At 44.4% G+C, this 21,071-nt stretch overlaps 1 protein-coding gene and 1 pseudogene across 4 annotated transcripts in view; both read left to right on the top strand.

The window, feature by feature from the left end:
- Positions 1–609: 609 nt before the first annotated feature.
- LOC127197315 (peptidyl-prolyl cis-trans isomerase A-like) lies at positions 610–1,103 on the top strand (annotated as a pseudogene).
- A 5,182-nt stretch (positions 1,104–6,285) lies between these two features.
- Raf1 (Raf-1 proto-oncogene, serine/threonine kinase) overlaps positions 6,286–21,071 on the top strand; it is a 55,023-nt gene continuing 40,237 nt past the window's right edge. For 2 of the 4 annotated variants that reach the window (XM_051155127.1, XM_051155128.1), the window contains exon 1: positions 6,286–6,475. Coding sequence is in view for 2 of the 4 variants with exons in the window: in XM_051155125.1 (XP_051011082.1) it covers positions 6,999–7,077 (79 nt within the window). In the remaining 2 variants the exon portion in view is untranslated. Of the gene's footprint in view, positions 6,476–6,721; positions 7,078–21,071 lie in introns of those variants that run through there. The other 2 variants (XM_051155125.1, XM_051155126.1) reach the window with 2 other exon arrangements.

The raw sequence follows: 21,071 nt of genomic DNA, 5'->3' as shown, positions 1-21,071 counted from the left end.
AGGTTAAGAGCACTGTTTGTTCTTCCAAAGGTCCTGAGTTCAATTCCCAGCAACCACATGGTGGTTCACAACCATCTATATGTGATCTGACGCCCTCTTCTGGACTGCAGGCATATATACAGGCAGAATACTGTAAATAATAAATAAATCTTTAAAAAGAAGAAAAAAAAAAAAGATTTATTTGAAAATGCAGCTCATCAGCCTGGTCTACAGAGTCCAGGACAGCCAGGGCTACACAGAGAAACCCTGTCTTGAAAACCAAAAGGAAAAAAGAAAGAAAAAAAAAAAAAAAAAAAAAAAAAAAAAAAAAAAAAAAAAAAAAAAAAAAAAAAAAAAAAAAAAAAAAAAGAAAGAAAGAAAAAGAAAAGAGAGCCAGGCATGGTGGTACATGTCTTTAATCCCAGCACTCAGGAGTCAGAGGAAGATGGATCACTGTGAGTTTGAGGCCAGCCTGGTCTACAAAGTGAGTCCAGGATAGCCATAGCTACACAGAGAAATTCTGTCTTGAAAATAACAACAACAACCAGTAAATAAATAAATAAATGGAAAAAAGAAAAAGAAATGCAGCTTTGCAGACGCCTCTGTCCCCTGTCGCTGTTTACTGCAGCTATGGTCAACCCCACTGAGTTCTTCAACATGATTTCGATGGCGAATCCTTGGGCCGTGGCTCCTTCGAGCTGTTTGCAGACAAAGTTCCAAAGACAGCAGAAAACTTTCATGCTCTGGGCACTGGAGAGAAAGGATATGGATACAAGGGTTCCTCCTTTCACAGAATAATTCCAGGATTCATGTGCCAGGGTGGTGACTTCACACGCCATAATGGCTCGGCCGGCAGGTCCATCAATGGGGAGACATTTGAGGATGAGAACTTCATCCTGAAGCACACAGGTCCTCGCATCTTGTCCATGGCAAATGCTGGACCAAACATAAACAGGTCCCAGTTTTTTATCTGCAGTGCCAGGACTGAGTGGCTGGATGGCAAGCACGTGGTCTTTGGGATGGAGAAAGAAGGCATGAGCATTGTGGAAGCCATGGAGGGCTTTGGGTCCAGGAATGGCAAGGCTAGCAAGAAGATCACCATTTCTGACTGTGGACAACTCTAATTCTTTTGATTTTTGGGCATCTTACTCACCAGACCACTCCTTCTCTAGCTCAGGAGAGCACCCCCCGCCCCATCTGCTCCCAGCACCCTGTAATCTCTGCTCTCACTGAAGCTCTTTGGGTTCCATATTGTCCTCATTCCCCTCCAAGTTTACCTGGATTGCAGAGTTAAGTTTATGATTATGAATGAAAAGTAAATAGGAAAAAAAAAAAGAGAGAGAGAGAGAGAGAAAAAAAGAAAATGCATCTCATATGCGTGGCTGCCTCTATTTTCCAAAGATGGCTGCAGCCACAGCTCTGACCCGGAGGACTATTAGTAATAACCTCACTGTTCCCCTAGAGAGGTGTCATCTTTGTTTCCTCTTTTTGATGGTGGATGTGCTTGTGGCCATTTTATCCAGTCCAGAGAAGGAAGGTGACTAGTTCATGATGGACCAGGCTGCTTCTGCGCTGTAGCTCTGCTCTTCCAAGCTACTGCATTAAGCTGTCCTGCAAGGGACACCACACGGCATGGAGCATTGTGCATTCTGGCCCTGAGGGGAGCCCTGAGGGGAATGGATGCTGGGCCACATATCTGCCCCTCCAAATTTGTTTCATTTTTTTTTTTTCACTCTCTGCTCGGGGAGGCACTCTCCCACTGGATGACAGTGGGCTGTTCCTCAGTGCACACCACCTAGCCAGCCACACTCGGCCTCCTCCCTTTCTCTCTGGAAAATTCCAACTTGTCACCTGATGAGCCTCGCCCCTGTGGAGGCTTTCCTGACCCAGGGTGGCAGAGGCCATCCATCCCTTCCTTCTCTGGTGCCCTCCCACTCACCTGGTGGGGTAACTGTTTATTTACATGGCCATCTCTCTCCCATCACCCAGCCCAGGCAGGGCCCGCACTCCAAAGTCATCTGTGACTAAAATTAAACTCACTGGAGAGGCAAGATGGCAAGGAAGGGCCAGGGTGTGGGTGTCAGACTGGTTATGACTCTGTCTTCTGTCCTCACCTTGCTGGCCTCATCTCCTCCTGGCTCTTTGCTGTCAACATGCTTGCCTTTCTCCTGTCCCTTGCAGGCGTGCTTTCAGTTGCTTACAGTGCTCTTTCCCTGGCCCCCTGTCACTCTCAGTGCCCAGCTTAACCCTGCCATCCTTCCCTGCCTGCCATCTTCCTCACTAGCTTCAGCCTCATAGGCGCGTGGCTTGCTTGTTTGATGCTAGTCTGCATGAGTGCCCTTGGGGGGCTTTGGCTTGTGCATTGTTCTGAGCCCAAGGCTAACACAGGGCCTGGCATACGTTTGACATTACATATTTAAGTTCAGGCTGGTCTGCACTTTCGGTCCTCCGCCTGCCCTAGCTTTCTGGTTGTTGGGATTATAGGTATGCACCATACCGGCTGGACTTTACACCTTTTTAAAAAATATTTTTTAAAAAATACAGTATTCTGCCCACATGTGTGCCTGCAGGCCAGAAGAGGGCACCAGATCTCATTATAGATGGTTATGAACCATGTGGTTGCTGGGAATTGAACTCAGGGCTTTTGGAAGAACAGACAGTGCTCTTAACCTCTGAGCCATCTCTGCAGCCCCTTTACAGAGCTCTCTAAGTGAATGAAGAAAGGACAAAAGAATGGGTCCAAATCTCTGCTCTACTATTTACTGTTTTGTGGCCTTGTGTTATTTATAGTCTCTGAAGGATCTCAACTGAAGCTGAGGCCTTTGATTGTTGGAGTGTGGAAAAACACATGCATGATAAATGATGAGACTTCATAAATGATAGACACTGTGTATCTTGTTTCTTTCATCTCAAAAGTAACTTTCTTGCATTTTAAAATTTTATTTTATATGCATAGTGCTGGAGGAGGTGAGAAGAGGGTGTTGGATCCCCTGGAACTTAAGTTATGGATGGTTGTGAGCTACCATGTTGGTGCAGGGAACAGAGGCCAGGTCTTCTATTGAGCCAGGTCCCTAGCCACTTAAAAATGCACTTTTGCCAGGCTTAAAGCTTGTAGCATCTTCTAAAAGAAATTTTATTGAGCTATAAAAGAAAGCATGCCTATTAATTTTTCACATTTCAATTCATTGGCGTTGCCAACTCTGACGCTGAGAACATTCTGAACTGGGCATAGTTGGCTTCAGCCTTCCCTCTCACCCTGCATCTCCTGTGGCATCTCCATTGTCTCCCTCCTGCTCTGACACCACCTAGTCATTCTTCAAACTACTTATCAGCTCCCACCCCCACCCTGCCCCAGCTCCTCTAGCAAGTTTTTCCCAATTAACTCTAGCATGCTTACCAACAAACTAGGTCTCCAAGGTGGAAAATATGCAACCCAGCAGGATGCAAAGTGTTCCCCCTAATTCCACTCATAGAAATGAAACTCCAGAAAACGAAAAACGGGGAGCTAAAGAGGGGCTAAGGGCATGCGCTTCTCTTGAGGAGAGGCTGAGTTCTCTTCCTAGCACCCACACACTCAGCTCCCATTGGGTGGCTCACACCACCTGTAAATCCGGCTCCAAGGGATTCAACATCCACTTCTAGATTCCATGGACACCTGCATTGACATGCACCAGCCACCCCTCTTACCATACACACATAATTAAAAATAAACCTTAAACAAAACAAAGCAAGTACTTGGCCAGGAGCACACCTTTAATCCCAGCGCCCCACAGGCAGTGGCTGACAACAGTCTCTAGGAGTTTCAGGCTAGCTTAATTATCACAGTGAGTGATACATAGTGAAACCCAACCAAAGCAAGGAAAAAAAAATAAAGAAAGAAAATCAAACCAGTCCACACTATACACTCTTTACCACCATTCATTATAGCCCTAATGAATGGTTAATATTGACTGCCAATTTCACAGGCTCCAGTGGTTCTCCAGCTGTGGGTTTTGATCCCTTTCCCTTTCACAGGAGGTCACCTAAGATCATTGGAAAACACAGACATTTACATTATAATTCATAATAGTAGCAAGATTAGTTATGAAGTAGCAATGAAAATCATTTTATGGTTGGGGGTCACCACAACATGAGGAACTGTATTGAAGGGGTGCAGCAGCATTAGGAAGGTTGAGAACCATTGCTCTAGCACCACCTAGGAGACACATTTCTCTCTCTCTCTCTCTCTCTCTCTCTCTCTCTCTCCCTCTCTCTCTCTCTCTCTCTCTTTCTCTCTCTCTCTCTCTGTGTGTGTGTGTGTGTGTGTGTGTATGTGTGCCTGTGAGTGTAAGGAAGTTTCTAGATTGGGTTGACTGATATTGGAAGACCCGTTCTAAAAGCAACACTAATCTATGAGTGGGTGCCACAGACTGAATAAAAGTAAATAAAAAGGAGAAGTGAGCTAAGACCTGAATATTCATCTCTGTGTCCTGACTGGGGATAGGACATAGCCATCAGTTTCAATTTCCTGCCTTCATGATGGACTATAGCCTTGGTCAGCCCCCCCCCCCCCCCCCCCCCCCCCCCGCCAAAAAAACCAAACCCATCCTTTCCTTTATTATTTTTAAATCTATTATGTGTATGAACATTTTGCCTGCATGTATATCCATGCACCATGTGTCTGGTGCTCAAAGAGGTCAGAAAAGGGCATCAGATCTTCCACAACTGGAGTTATGGGTGGTTGTGACTACCACATGGGTCCTCAGCAAGAGCAGCCAGCACTATTAACCACGGCTCAGTGGTTAACCACTGCTCTTCGGGCCTACCTTCCTTTTTTACCCTGTATTTCTCCAGTATTTTGTTACAGACAGTGGAAAAGTAACCAATACAATAGCCAAAAGACAGAAAGAGCCTAAATAGCCATGTTATCCTTGACGCAGGAAATCTGGTGTAAACTTAAAATGGGATAGTTTAGCCCTTAAGAGGAATGAGGTATCACAGATGAACCTGGAAACAGGTGAAGTGAAAGATGGAAGTCATAAAAGGCCCCACACTTTATCAATATCCATGCATACAAGATAATCTAGAAAAAAGTTAAGTCTGTAGTATTGGTGGTGAGTATTGCTGGTTGCCTGGGTGGGAAGCTGGTAAGAAACTGCTTAGTGAGTAATTTTATTTCAGAGTAATGGAGATGTTTTGGAAGTAAAGTTGTGGTCACACAGCGCTGTGTATGTACTAAATGCCAAGAAATGTTTACTTAGAAATGGTTACTTAAAAAAATGTGTGTTTTTAAGTGCGGTTGCAGGTTACACACGTAGCACGGAGCAAGCATCGAGGTCAGAGGCTAACTTTCAGGAGTCTTTTCTCTATCATGGGACCAGGGGATTGATCTCAGGTTTTGCTCTCTCGGCCACCTCGCAGGTCCCAAAAATGGCTACTTTTAAAATAGTTACACAGAGGCAGAAGAAGAGTCCGAGGTCAAGCCTGTATTAAAAGTAAATTAATTCCCTATTTCAAAGAGAAAAATAAGAGAAAGTTGATGATATCAAATTGCCCTCCAGGTTTCTTCCCCACTAGGGCTGTACCAAGGCTCACAACTGGCTTCAGTTCACCGTGGGCCATATTGGCTCAGCATTTTAAAAAAAGTTTTTGTCTATCTTTCTTTTCTTAAATTTTGAGACAGGGTCTCCTGTAGCTCAGCACGATTGCTAACTCCTGATCCTCTTGCCTTCACTTCCTAAACGCTGGGATTACAGGTGTGCAACACCATACTTTCAGTTCTTGGTCAAGCTGACTGCTACGGTGAACCTCGATTTACAAACGAGGAACCTGAGGTTTTAATACGGTGTGAGGGCTTTCCCACAAAACCAGTAAGCCGCCATTCTCCAGGGATGTCAACTTCGGAGAGGAAGCACCAAAGCTGGGCCCAGTGCTGTGTGTCATCAGGTCTGTCTGGTCCTCTGAGGGCCTCGCGGTGGCTGCAGCACACTGCTCTCGCCTGCGGCCAGACACAGTCACTCAGGGTCGCCACAGTTTCAGCCCCGAAATGGCGGCCGTATCATCGCGAGGCCACGCCCCTGGAGGCGGGGCCAGATTCCAGGCCGGAGCGAAAGATCCCCGAGCCAAGTTTTAAGGAGACAGCCGAGCCCAAGCTCTCCCGCAGAGGCTGTGAGCCCGCGGCGCCGCAGGACGCGAAGACGAGTGTCGAGCGCAGGGCTCGCTCGCCGGGGCGGCCCGAGAGCGTCTTCATCGCGGGTGTTTGCGCCGCCATCTTAGATGGCGGGAGTTAGAACCCAGCGAGCTTGAGGCGGGAAGGGTTTGTCTGCCGCTCTCAGACGGGCCAGCTGACCGGGCTTTGGGGCGCGTGCCCTGAGGCGCGGGGCGCTAGTGCAGCGATGCGGGGCCTCCCCGGGGCCCCGTCCCCCGGGCTGGGGACACGCCGAATGTGACCGTATCCCGTTCTCTCAGCCACTGCCGCCGCTGCACGTCAGGACCCGGCGCGGCCGGGCTCCCTCAGGTAGGCCGCAGGGCTGACGGCACGGCCGCGGGGTGCAGGGCCGGCCAGGCCGCTGTCACCCGGGTGGCAGGCCCGGTGCGGGCCGGGTGTCATGGCCGGCGAGTCAGTTTCCACACCCCTGCTCAGATTTCCCAGTGTTTCTCGGAAACGCGCCAGCGCCACCCCGGTGCCCAGCGCGCATTCCTCATATTTTGGCAAGGGGGGGGGGGTGGAATCCGCCCAGAGCTGCCCGGTGTCTGTGTTGTCACTGGGATGGGCTCGTTCTTTTTCTCTCGGGCTGCAGAAGTGGGGGGAGCCCGGCCTTGCACCTCCTCTCGGGCTGCTTCGCTCTTAAGTGACACCCTTTTAGGGAAGACGAGAGGAATCAGGGAAGGCGGCGAGAAACGGGTCACTGCCCAGCCACAAAGGCGTGGGACCTCGCCCGGGGCTTCCTAATGGGAGGCTCGGGAGGCTCGAGATCGGGAGCCCGGCTGCCTTTTGTGTGAAGCGACAGCCTCTCAGGCTCTGCGGAGCAAGTGGATGGATGCAGAGAGAGGCGTTGGTACATCACGGGAGGCGAGGCGGCCGAGTTCATTCATTGTTCTCTCTCTCCAGAGCCCAGGGTGTGCCTTTGGTTTTCATTCTTTGTTAGGAAGGACGGTCAGATCTCTTCTCTCCCGGTTGAGTCGTAACTGGGACCTGGGGAGTAGGTCGGGTCTGTGTGCAGTAGTGGGGAATGAATTCAGGGCACGTCTGGCTGCCTGCATTGCGTCCTGTGGGGTCTGTGCCGATGGCCCTCAGTGCTCTCTGCTCCCGGGGCGTGAAAACAATGCGCGGGGATAAGGCTTGATTTCCTAAGTGTTCTTGGGGTTTTAGAACAGTTAGGTGCGCTTTGAAGAATAGAGAAGTCCTGAGGTTCCTTGCTTGCTTCTGCGTGGAGTTTGGAATGACTGTGTTCTCCAGGTGAGGCCGAGGGGAAGACATTGTCAGCGGAGGGAACAGCTGACACCAAGGCTCAGAGGCTTAGCCTGCGGGAGTTGGGATGAGTCTGAGGAGCAGCAAGGAGACAGGAAGATGTCAGGGTCCAAAAGACAAATAGATAGCTTGTGAAGGGTCTCTGTGACGGATAGTGGTGACCTAATTAATTTAATTTGGATTAATTAACTTCATGTTGCTAATTTTTAACTCTTGCTGGTTGCTGCTTTGACTCAATCCCCCCAACGATAGTGAAATTGATAAAATTGAAAAGATTTACTTTATTAAGTCTAGCTAACCAGTTTTGGAATTTGATACAAAATGTTTAGTGCTTGTTCACTGGTTTCTATTCTGAGATATTCCTGCCGGTTTTTCTAAGGTTATACCTGCACACAAAAATGTTGACTTCATAAACGTAATATTCTTTACTCACTCAGCGTTTTAAATTGCTGCTGACCACGTAGAACATATTCCCCAAACATAGAAATTGGCCGATTATGGGAAGCACCTGAAAACGTGTAGCATGAAAGTATTTTTAATTGACCCTATTTATATCATACGCAGTTTTCTTTGGGCTGAATCCCTCGGTTGCAGGCTTTGTTAAAATGTCTCCAGCCCTCTGAACATCATTCTTCTGAAATAGCTACTTCGATTAAGGCTTATGCTGAAGTGGCTTTTCAGATGTGAATAGACGTCAGGGGCAGTTTCCAAATCTTTGGTGTTGTGTACCACTGAAAAACACTGAGCTTCTTTTGACTTGTTTTTACTCTTTCTTATCACTCCAAGGGCTAAGTAAGCTGTTTAAAATCCAGCAGCAACATTTGACCTAGCTGAGCCCTGGGTACTTGGAAAAATAAACCTACTGATGTTTCTGTTCAGAAGGCTTATCTCCAGGTCTGCAAGGCTGAGTGATTGCACCCTGAAGTGGGATCAGGCAGCTTTGCTGAGAGCTTGTCAATAGTTGAAAAGACCTTGTGTGCCTGTGAAGTAGAAGGCTTGACTGAAAGACTTTTGAATGCATTTTAAGAGATTTGGCCTAGTAGAGAAAAGACTGAGAACCATATTAAAACCTTTCACTTATGACAAAAAATGTCCAAAGACTAAGAATGATACTGCATCACAACTGCTCTGAACCCAGTGGCTTTTAGCTTCAAATTACTTTTGCTCTGAAGATGAAACAACTTCACACGTTTTTGGGGTTAATTTGACATTTGCAGAAGGACTGTTTTTAATGGAAATACAATGACTAACTTTAAAATGCTCTTTTAGGAAGTCTATTAGTACATGCATGATTATTTAATGGTTAAATTTCAGACAAAGCTTTGTTAGTCACTTACTACCTAAAAACAGAAAAAAACTATTACACGAGAGAACACTTTGGTTTTCCTGATAGGTTTAATAGTAATAATCCTGATCTTGGGAGGAGCTTGTTAGCTAAACAGCATGCCTTAATGCTGACTTGTAGAACAGAATTTAAATATTGTCTCTGAAAGACAGTGAACAAATGTAACAGTGTGGGGGTTTATGAAACCATAAAATTAGGTTTTAACTTGAAATTTTGTTGTGCAATTTTTCCAAAGTTGTATGTAGACCATGAAAATCAGGGTTTCCCACTCCTGAACAATCAGGATGTTAGGCTCTTTTTGTTGTTGTTGTTTGCTTTTTTAAAGGTAGGGTCTCACTGTGTAGCCTTTGGATGGCCTGGAACTCAGAGATCCCCCTGCCTCTTCTTTCCAAGTGCTGGGATTAAAGGTGTAGGTTCCTCAGGAAGAGGTTGTTGAGGGCTTTTTCCCTCTCCTCTTTCTTTCCTGATATGTACATATAGATGGGCGAAATTGCTGTTCTCCAGTCGGTTCAAAATATAACACTAGATATTTATGTTAACATTCCATGGGTACTAATGGGGCAGGTCTAAACTCTTGTCTGTAATCCTATGATAGGAATGTCTGAGTATTATGAGTAAAAAGTCCTTAATTATACATATTAAAATTGACACCTTTAATTTTTGTAGCGTTTGAGTCATCCTGTTACTCTTTTGCTCCCAGAATTATTTGTGTAGCTCTCAGTGATTTAATTTTAGTTGTTGTTGTTGTTTTAAGATTTATTTATTATTTATACAGTCTTCTGCCCACGTGTGTGCCTACACTCCAGAAAGGGGCACCGTAACTCGTTGTAGATGCTTGTGAGCCACCATGTGGTTGCTGAGAATTGAACTCATGACCTTTGGAAGAACAGACAGTGCTCTTAACCTCTGAGCCATCTCTCCAGCCCTGTTGTTGTTTTTAAATTATACACATATGGGTATTTTGCCATAGGTGCTTGGAGCCTTGGAGGTCAGAAGAGGGCATCATCACCTGGAACTGAGGTGGCAGACAGTTGTGAGCCAGCATGTGGGTGGATGCTGGGAACTGAACCTAAGTCTTTTCAAGAGCCCCTAGTACTTTTAACCTCTGAGCCATCTCTCCAGGCCCTTAGTGGTTCTTGTTTTGGTCCCCTCCCCACCCCACCCCGGAGACAGGGTTTCTCTGTGTAACCTTGGTTATCCTGGAATCACTTTGTAGACCAGGCTGGCCTCGAACTCACAGAGATCCACCTGCCTCTGCCCCCTGAGTGCTGGGATTAAAGGCGTGTGCCACCACACCTGGCTAATTTTGGTGATTTTTTTAAAAAATTAATTTTATTGTACGTGTATGTTGTATGCATGAACGTATGCATCGTGTGCAGCATCGGTGCAGTTCAGAAGAGTGCATCGGGTCTTCTGGAGTTGGAATTAGAGGTAGTTAGCCACTGTGTGGGTTTTGGAAACCCAACCAGATTTTCTGCAAGCCCAATAAGCACTCTTACCTGATGAGCCATGTTTTGGTTCAGTTGTTCTTTTAAATACATAGTCTCAGAGCTGGAGAGATGGCTCAGTGGTTAAGAGCATTTGTTGCAGCTAGGCTGGGTGGCTCATGCCTTAAACCCAGCACTCAGGGATCGCTGTGAGGCCAGCCTAGTCTAGAAATTTGAGTCCAGGACAGCCAAGGCCACACAGAGAAACTCTGTCTTGAAAAGCAAACAAACAAAAACAAAAAAAGAGAGCACTTGTTTCTTTTGCAGAGGACCTGGGTTTGTGTTTAAGCACATGGGGGTTTGTAACTATCTGTATGTAACTCCGGTTCCAGAATCTGGCACCCTATTCTGTTCTGGTGGACACCAAGAACCACATGATACACAGATATACATGCAGGCCAAACACTCATATACATAAAATTAAAAAATTAAGTGCATGCTTGTATTAAATTCATATATGTAGCCAAGGCTGGACTCAAATTTGTGATCCGTCTGTTTCAGTCATCTTGAGATTTGGGATTACAGGTGTGTGCCACAACACCTAGTAAATGATTTCAGATGTTTGACTTCTGAAGAAATTACTCCCAGAATTTCAGTTTAACTGAAGAAAATGTCAAGTGGATGGTATTTCTTTGTTGTTTAGTTTGGCTCGGGTTATTTGAAGATTTTTCTTCTTCCTCACTGCTCAGTGTGTTGATTAGCATCACGTTCCAATCAGTGTACATAGGGCATTTTGAAGAACACCTGACACAGTTTTATTTTTAGGCCAGGTTCTAAAGGATTTAGCTGGGTGGTGATTAACAATCCTAAAGAGCTATTTTAGAACTTGCAAACCCTTATGATTTAGCTATGTTTACATCTTTGGTTAATGAATAGGAAGCAGCAGGCAGTGAGAATGTTTGAAGTGAACTCTTGTATGGCACATTCCTTCAGAGAAGCGGTGTGGTCTGTGCTGTTTTCTTTATCTATCTTTCCTTTCCTTTCTTTTTTTGAGCATGGTCTCTCTACATGGTCCTGGCTGTCCTGAAATTCACTACTTAGACCAGGATAGCCTGCTCCTGCCTCTCAAGTGCTGGGATGAAAGGCATGGGCCACGATACCCTGTTTTGTCTTCTTTTAACTATTGTATCTAATTTATTGTCATCCAGTGGCAAGAGTAAGCATATTGACTGGTTGAGTCAAGATCTTTGCCCTCTTTCTTTCCTTCCAACCTAATGTGAAGTAAAAGTTCTTTCTGATTTTTTTCCTTGACTTTAGATGAAGATACATGATGTTTGGGGAAACACCTCCCTTTTCTGTTCTTACAGGTACAGTCCTGGGGATTAACTCTAGGGCTGTAAGTGGACCAGGCAAACACTGCCACTTTGCCTTTTTCCAGCCTAGTACATTAGTGATGGAAGAGTCATAGTAGTTAATGGTTATGTCTTTTTGTTTTTGTTTGTTTGTTTTTTTGTTTTTCGAGACAGGGTCTCTCTGTGTTAGCTTTGGCTGTCCTGGGCTCACTTTGTAGACTAGGCTGGCCTGGAACTCACAGCGATCCACCTCTGCCTCCCGAGTGCTGGGATTAAAGGGGTACAACACCACGCCTGGCCTTAATGGTTATATCTTAATGAGTTATTGCTTCATGTGTTTATTGTTTTTAGACAGAAGCCCAGACTAGCCTCATGGAAACCTTATTGCTTCAGCCTTCTGAGTTCTGGGATTATAAGCATGCATATCATACTTGGCTTTTTATTAGTTCTTTGAGAATTCATATAGTGTTTTGACTTTATTCAGCCCTTTCTCCAACTCTTCTCAGATTCACTCCTTCTTCTCTACACATTCAACTTTGTGGTTTTGTTTTGTTTTTTTGTTTTTTGTTTTTTTCTTTCAAGACCAACTTGGCTGTCCAAATATTCTTGGATGTGTGGTTGTCTACTGGAGAGTGGTTGACTTACCAGGGGCAACCCTTAGAAAAAAACTGTCTCTCTTTTTTCCAGCAGCTGACAGTTGCCAGTAGCTCCCTGGCTAGGGGTAGGACTGTGTGCGCAATTCCCTTCTTCATGCTGGGATTTGGTCTGGCTTGGTTTGCAAAGGTTTTTGTACATATTGTCCCATGTAGCCCAATAATGGTACCAAGTATTGATTTTATACTGTGGAGTGGGACTTAAAATCCATTCAGAAAGTGGTTGGTTACTTACATGCTGTTGGTGTCATCATTGCACTGGTAGGCATGTCCTGCCAGGCCAGCCATTGTAGCTCGAAGGGTTCCTGGCTGTGTATGATTGCTTTTTTCCTCTAGTACTGTGCATAGCTCTCTTCAGCCCTTTGAAAGTGAGCCAATAGGGATGAAGTTTCCAGGTCCATACCAGCTTAATTTCTCCATGTCCTATGATTCAAGTATGTGATGTCTTCTACAGTAGGTTTTACCATCCAGTTCTGGAAAATATTCAGGAGCAAATATCCTGTAATATTTGGGAGGGGGTAGAGTCTGTGGGAACTCACTGGCCAATAGCTACAAAATTGTAACCCATTTCAAATACAGGGCTTTTTATTAGTTAGCCTCTATAACTCCCGCTCCAGGGGGCTTTAATGCCTCCAGGACTCCTTAGGCAGCTGCACTCACATGCATATGCCCCCACAGGCACATGCATGCCCATAACTAAACCTTAACATTTAATCTCTCTCTCTTTCTTTGTCTTTCTGTCTCTCTGCCTGTCTGTCTGTCTCTGTCTCTGTCTCTGTCTCTCTCTCTCTCTGCATAGATACAGATATTTTAGGAAGTTTCTATAGTACTAGGTTCCCATGTCTTTTTTTTTTTTTTTTTTTTTTTTTGGTTTTCGAGACAGGGTTTCTCTGTGTAGCCTTGGCCATCCTGGACTCACTTTGTAGACCAGGCTAGCCTCGAACTCACAGCGATCCGCCTGCCTCTGCCTCCCGAGTGCTGGGATTAAAGGCGTGCACCACTATGCCTGGCATTCCCATGTCTTTTTAAAAAGGTCTTTCCCATGTTCCCTCCGCTATCCTACTTTCTGCTCCCTTACCCCAGTCCAACTCTTCTCATTCTGTTATTCTCCTTTAAACCTTTATTCTCTTCCATAGTTGAACTTCCAAGAATGGCCTTGAACTTCTGATCTTCCTGCCTCTATTTCTCAATTGCTGGGATTATAGACATGAGCCCTCACACTCAATTTATGTGGTGCTAAAGATCAGACCCAGGGTCCCCTGCCCCCAGATTTACAATTAAATTTTTATTTTTTGGTTTTTGAGACAGAGTTTCTCTGTAGCCTTGACTGTCCTGGACTCACTTTGTAGATCAGGCTGGCCTCGAGCTCAGTGATCCACCTGCCTCTGCCTCCTGAGTGCTGGGATTAAAGGCATGCGTCACCACTGCTAATTTTTAACTTAGTATATTTACTTTACATATATGAATGTTCCACCTGCGTGTATGTATGTGCATCCTGCACATATTTGTTGGATTCCCTGAAACTGGAGTTATGGATGGATTTGTACCTACAACAACCCAGTCATGTGGGTGCTGGCAATTGAACCCGGGTGCTCTGTAAGAGCAATAAATGTTCTTTACCATGGAGCCATCTCTCTCTCTCTCTCTCTCTTAATTTTTATTTTTTGAGACAGGGTTTCTCTGTGTAGCCTTGGCTGTCCTGGACTGGATTTGTAGACTAGGCTGGCCTTGAACTCACAGCGATCCACCTGCCTCTGCCTCCCTAGTGCTCATGCCCAGGTACTACATTTTAAAAAATTTAAGACAAGGTTTCATGTAGTTCACATTTACTTTTAATTCATTATATAGCCAAGTCTAGCCTTGATCTAATCCTGCTTCAGCCTCCCACATGCTAGGATTACAGGTGCTAGTTACCATATCCTACTAAAAGTTATTATTATTTTAAGATTTAGTTATGTGCATGCATGTGCCTGTGGGGGCATATGCATGTGAGTGCAGCCGCCTAGGGAGTCCCAGAGGCATTGGATCCCCTGGAGCTGGAGTTGTTAGTCAACTGACAGAGGTGCTGGGACTGACTCAGGGCTTCTGCAAGAATAGTAAATACTCTTAATCACTTACCCATCTGTCCAGCACATAAATGAAGGTCAGAGGAAGGAACCTATTCTTTCCTTCTATGTGAGTCTTGGGAATTGAACTCAGGCCATCAGGCAAACACCCTTAACAACTGAGCCCTAAAAAGTACCTAGTAGGTGCAGGCACTCACTGTAACTGGTACACGGTGATGAATACAAGTTGTTTTTGTTTTGTTTTGTTTGTTTGTGTTTAGTTCTTTGAGACAGGGTTTTTCTGTGTAGCCTTGGCTATCCTGGACTTGCTTTGTAGACCAGGCTGGCCTCAAACTCATAGTGATCCGCCTGCCTCTGCCTCCCAAGTGCTGGGATTACAGGCTGAATGCAAGTTCTTACCGTGAAGGATTTTGTCTGATGGAGGAGGTTAGCAGAGCTTATTGCTTGTTCTTGCTCCTCTGAGAGTCATTCCCTGACCTTTTGCTCTATGGCCTCTATTGTATAGTCATTGTGAGCTCCTCATCTTGTTAGATGGCTAAACTCCAATGATTGATTTCTGTTTCATGTTTTATTTATTGATATATGTGGGGAAATAATTTGAGAGCCTGAGGGACTACTTCTCTCTCTCTCTCTCTGTGTGTGTGTGTGTGTGTGTGTGTGTGTGTGTACATGGTGGATGTTAGAGGACAATTTACAGGAGTACAGTTTTCTTACCACGTGGGTCCCCAGGATCAAGCTGAGGTTATCAGATATTGTAGCAAGTGTCTTGAGCCATCTTACTGGCCCCGGCTTGTTTGGTTTTCTTTGTTTTTTTTTTTTAATTTTTAGAAATTTTATTTTTATTTTGTAGTTGTGGTTTTTTGTTTTGTTTTTTAATATTTATTTATTATGTATATAGTGCTGTGCCTGCATGTATGACTGCTTATCCAGAAGAGGGCACCAGGTCTCATTATAGATGGTTGTGAGTCATCATGTGGTTGCTAGGAATTGAACTCAGGACCTCTGTTTTTGTTTTTTTTGTTTTTGTTTTTGTTTTTGTTTTTTGGATTTTCGAGACAGGATTTCACTGTGTAGCCTTGGCTGTTCTGGACTAACTTTGTAGACTGCCTCAAACTCACAGCAATCCACCTGCCTCTGCCTTTCAAGTGCTGGGATTAAAGGTATGCGCCACCACATCTGGAGAACTAAGGACCTATGGAAGAGCAACCAGTGCTCTTAACTTCTGGGCCTACTCTCCAGCCACCTATTTTATTTTTTAAGACAAGGTTTTGTGCTAAGTAACCATAGACTGGCCCTGAATTCACATTTATCTTCCTGCCTTAGCCTTCTGTGTGCTGGGATTCCAGGTATTGTGCCATCATGCCTAATTTTATATGTGGATTTTCTGAGACGTGATCTCATGTAGCTCAGGTTGGTCTGGAACTCTAGGTAGTTGAAGGTAACCTTAAGCTCCTAATCCTCTGGCCTTCACCTTTGGAGTGTTGGGATATCTGACCCCCCCACGCCCACCCCGCCAGGGTTTCTCAGTGTAACAGTCCTGGCGGTCTTGTACAACAGACTGGCCTTAAAACTGGTAGAGATCCGACTGCTTTTGCCCCCTGGGAATAAAGGTGTGCACCACTGTGTCTGGCAGGGACTTCCCATGTTTTATACCATAGTTCTGTTGATTATGTATGTGTTCTGTGGTGAGGAAGAACATCACATCATGGTAGTGGCAACATGTGGCAGAGGCTACTTGCGTCATGGTAGACAGAAAGCAGCAAGAGGAGGTTGAGGGACAAGACAAAGTCAGTCCCTAAGAGCATGCCCTTGGAGACTGGCTCCCCAAAGTTTTCAGAATTTCCCAAAAGAACACCACTAACTGTGAATCAGACTTTTACTGTAAGAGCCTTTCAGCAGAGGTAGAAGCATATTTCATATCCAGACCATTACAGCTGCTTCCCTTCCTTTTTCCTTTAGACTGACACAAAGTTCTGACTAAGTAGCCCAGGCTGGCCTCAAACTCTCATTTTCAAGCTCTCCTTTCTCTTGACTCAGCTTCCTAAGTTCTAGGATTACAGGTGTGATAATGATAGCACTTGCACGAGAGAGGCTAAACAAATTTTGTTTTTCGAGACAGGGTTTCTCTGTATGTAGCCTTGACTATCCTGCACTTGTTTTGTAGATAAGGCTGGCCTCAAGCTCACAGTGACCCGCCTGCCTCTGTCTCCCAAGTGCTGGGCTTAAAGGCGTGTGCCACCACTGCCCAGCCAAATTTTTAAAAATTATTATCATATAGGACAACTTTTAGGAGTCAAGTTTTCTCATTTTATAATGTTGGACCTGAGGATTGAACTTGGGTAGTCAGGCTTGGCAGCAAATTCCTTTACCTGTGGAGCTGTCTTACTAGTCTGAGAAGGGTTAATTTTTCCTTCCTTCCTTCCTTCCTTCCTTCCTTCCTTCCTTCCTTCCTTCCTTCCTTCCTTCCTTCCTTCCTTCCTTCATATATAAATAGTATCTCACTGTGTATTACTTGCTGGCCTGGATCTTGCAATGTAGAACAGACTGGCTTTGAGATCCACCTCCTGAGTGCTAGGACTAAAGGTGTGCGCTACCATATCTGGCACAAGGCTAATTTTTAAAACTACTTGCTGTGTATGTTAAGGTTTGCCACAAAAATGTATGGTTTTTATGTGAAATACACTGTGACACAAAACGAAGTTATTAGTGTTTCCATGTGGTGAGCTTCAGGGAGATGAAGTAACAGTGGCTTTTGCTGCTACTCCTCCCCTCCCCTCCCCTCCCCTCCCCTCCCCTCCCCTCCCCTCCCCTCCCATTCCTTCCCCTGCCCTCCCCTCTTAGTCATCTTAGTTCCTTACTGTGGATGTCAGACTTGGTATCTGTACACTTTATTTGAACATTGTATATTTTGTTATACGTGTTAATGTTGTACTTTGTAAATGGATTACTCACTTAAAAATTATTAGTTACTACATAAATGAAGAAGCAATGACTGCTTTGGAGGTGAAAAGAAAAGTTGAGTTTAAAAACCATTCAAAGAAAGCCAGATGTTGGACTATACCCTTGGTAATCAATCCCAGCAGTCAGACTCTGGGACACAAGAATCACCAGTTCAAGACCAGCCTGACCTACATAGTGAAACCTTAGATCAGCTTACCCAACCAGCCAACCAGCTAGCCAGTACAGTTCAAAAGATTTAAAGAGGATAATGAAAAACTCGTTTTGTGGTGAGAGTTAAAATGAAATTGGTCCCAGGCATCTTTCATGGAAATGATTGTTTAAAACGATAAGATCTGCTTCTGATACTTGTGTAGCTCATGCTTGCTAACATTTAGTAGGGAAGAGTGGTCCATTTCTTTATGTAAGTATGTGTTGGCCAGTCATCTGATGAAGTCACCAGTTTGTGGTCAGAAATTGAGAAAGAGGGATGAAGAAACTCAAAATATTGACACATACTGACCACCTTGCTATGCATGAGGCTGCCCTTTTGGACTGGTTGGGAAACTGTAGCATAAGCCTTGTGCAAACTAGACCATTGCTGTTTTCTAGCTGGGATGTTTGTTCAGCAGAAACTTTTTATTTGAGAGCCCCGTCCCCAGTGTTGTGTGTTCAATTGGATTGGTATTTTCAAACTAGTTACTAGAGTCTTGCCTTGTAGGTGTTCAAATCCAGGACATTTTTCCACCTTCGAGACATGGTTTCTCTTGTAGTCCTGGCTGTCCTGGCCTCACTTTGTAGACCAGGCTGGCCTCGAGCTTACAGAAATCCGCCTGCCTCTGCCTCCCAAGTGTTGGGATTACAGGTGTGCGCTACCATTTTCAGAGCATTAAAAAAAAAAAAAAATTTTTTTTTAAAATTTAAAACTTTCAGTTAGGCTCTTTTAAAAAACTGTTTATTTTTAATTGTGTCTATGTGTGTTGGTATGTTCATGTGAGTTCAGGTGCCTGCAAAGGTGCTGGATCCTCCTGGAGCTGTGGGTACTGAAAATTAAACTCACATTCTTCAGAGAAGCAGTGTGTGCTCTTAGCCAGAGTCATCTCTTCAGCCCTATTTAGGCCCCTTTTTGAGAGCGGTTCCGGCTATGACATAGGTGGGCCGTAAGTTCAAGATTGTCATGCTTCAAAAAACAAACAAAAATATTTATCTATTTTGTTTTATGTGTATGAGTGTTTGTGTGCATGTACATCTGTGCATCACAAGTGTGCCTAGTGCCCACAAAGTCCAGAAGAGGGTGTCAAATCCCCTGGAGCTGGAAATACAGACAGCAGTGAGCTGCCATGTGGGTGCTGGTAATTGAACCCAGGTCCTGTGGAAGAACAGCAGCACTCTTAACCCCTAAGACATCTCTCCAGCCCCTATTGTGTGTTTGTTTCCTTTTCTTTTTTTTGATTTTTCAAGACAGAGTTTCTCTATGTAGTCCTGGCTGTCCTAGAACTCACTCTGTAGACCAGGTTGCCCTCAAACTCAGAGATCTGTCTGCCTCTGCCTCCCAGGTGCTGGGATTAAAGGCATGTATACTTATTGCCAGGCATTTCTTTCTTTCTTTCTTTCTTTCTTTCTTTCTTTCTTTCTTTCTTTCTTTTTAATAGCCTGTTTTTTGTTTTTTTGTTTTTTTAAAATACTGTTTGGACCAAGCTGGCCTTGAGCTCAAAGAGCTCCATCTGCTTCTGCCTCCTGAGTGCCCAGCCGGGTTTATTCTTGTTCAATACTAAATTTTGTTTTGTTTTGTTTTTTCAGACAGGGTTTCTCTATGTAGCCTTGGCTGTCCTAGACTCACTTTGTAGACCAGGCTGGCCTCGAACTCACAGTGATCCGCTTGCCTCTGCCTCCCAAGTGCTGGGACTAAGGGTGTGTGACACCATGCCCGGCTACTAAATCACTTTTTATTATCTAAATCATTCATCCTTTGCTAGGAATTTTTTTTTTAATGAAATGACAAATTGAGGCAGAGATATTTTGAAAGTTACATAATTTAGTTATAGGTTGTTTAGAAGTATTTAATCTTCATAGGTTCAGATAGTGTGTCTAGATGAAGTGTCTAACTTGTTCCAAGAGATGTTTAAAGTATCTATCTATTGACCGATTAATGATTTTTTTTGAGACAGGGTTTCTCTGTGTAGCCCTGGCTGTCCTGGAGCTCACTTTATAGATCAGGCTGGTCTTGAACTCAGAGATCTGCCTGTCTTTGCCTCCTGAGTGCTGAGATTAAAGGTGTGTGTCACTCCTGCCCTGGGATACCTGTATTTTTAAGCTTCACTATTTCTTTCTATTCTTTTTCAAGTGTAGGGAATTAAATGTGGGGCCTTATCTGTACTAGGCAAGCACTTGACCACAGAACTATTTCTTAGTCCTGAATTTTACTTTTTTCTTCATCTGAAAAAAAGATAAGAATAATACTTGCTTGATGCTGCTGCTGGTGACTATGATGATGATTGCTGCTGTTAGTTTAAAAGTACGGTCTATGGGCTGGAGAGATGGCTCAGCGCTTAAGAGCACTGACTGTTCTTCCAGAGGACCCTGGTTCAATTCCCAGCACCCACATGACAGCTCACAACTGTCTGTAACTCCAAGATCACAGACACACATGCAGACAAAACACCACTGCACATAAAATAAATAAATTATTTTTTAAAAGTATGGCCTAATAAATGTTTATGTTGAGGCTGCTTTCACAATCAATATAGACACAGACACCTGATATATTTTAGAATAGGCTTATCACCTTGGGCATGGCAGATATTAATTCCTAAGCTACCTTTCATTATTTCCTAGCCTTCATCCTATGCCATTTCCATTTGGGCTACTTCCCATCCACAATCCCAAAATACTTGTTAATGTTCATCTGGGCCATTTCTTTAATTTTCGAACTTTCTTTTTTTCTTTTTCTTTTCTTTCTTTTTTTTTTTGGAGATAGGGTCTCTCTGTGTAGCCTTGGCTGTCCTGGACTCACTTTGTAGACCAGGCTGGCCTAGAACTCACAGAGATACACCTGCCTCTCTGTCTCTCAAGTGCTGGGATTAAAGGTGTGCGCCACCATGCCCAGCTTCATTGTTGCTCTTTTCCTGTCCCATGCGGATCCTTCTTCCTCTCAAGATCCTTCTCTCTTCAAGGCATACAAACCTTAAGCCCTGTCCCTTCCTTCTGCCTTGCCTAGCTGTAGGCCTTTTATTTAATCAGGGAAGCAAGGTTACACAGCAATACTTGGGATACATGAGAATGTGCCATCTGAGCCATCTCTCCAGCCCCTGATGCCTTCTGGCTTCTGCAGGGTACTATACACAGGTGGTACACATACATACATACATGCAGGCAAAACATTATATATCTAAATAAAAACATAAAACAAAAAATAAAAAAAATAAATAAAAAAGGAAACCTACCTAGGCTCAGAGGTTAAAAGCACTGTCTGCTCTTCCAGAGGTCCTGAGTTCAATTCCCAGCAACTACATGGTGGCTCACACCCATCTATACTGGGATCTGATGCCTTCTTCTGTCATGCAGGGGTACATGCAGATAGAACACTCATATACATAAAATAGATAAATCTTAAAAAGAAACAAAGAAAGAAAGAAACTTACCTAATTCTTAGCACTCCAAAGGAAGGAGGAGAGTCCAGAGTTCAAAGTCATACTCAACTAGATGAAGTTCTAGGTAAGCCTGGGTACATGAGACTGTGTCTTGAGTTTTTCTTCAAATATTCTTTCATTTAAAAATATGAAACTGAGCTGGGCGTGGTGGCACATGTCTTTAATCCCAGCACTCAGGAGACAGAGGCAGGCAGATCTCTGTGAGTTCCAGG

The sequence above is a fragment of the Acomys russatus genome, chromosome 13, assembly GCF_903995435.1.
Source record: "Acomys russatus chromosome 13, mAcoRus1.1, whole genome shotgun sequence".
NCBI lineage: Eukaryota > Metazoa > Chordata > Mammalia > Rodentia > Muridae > Acomys > Acomys russatus.
This window is presented reverse-complemented; position numbering and strand designations above follow the sequence as displayed.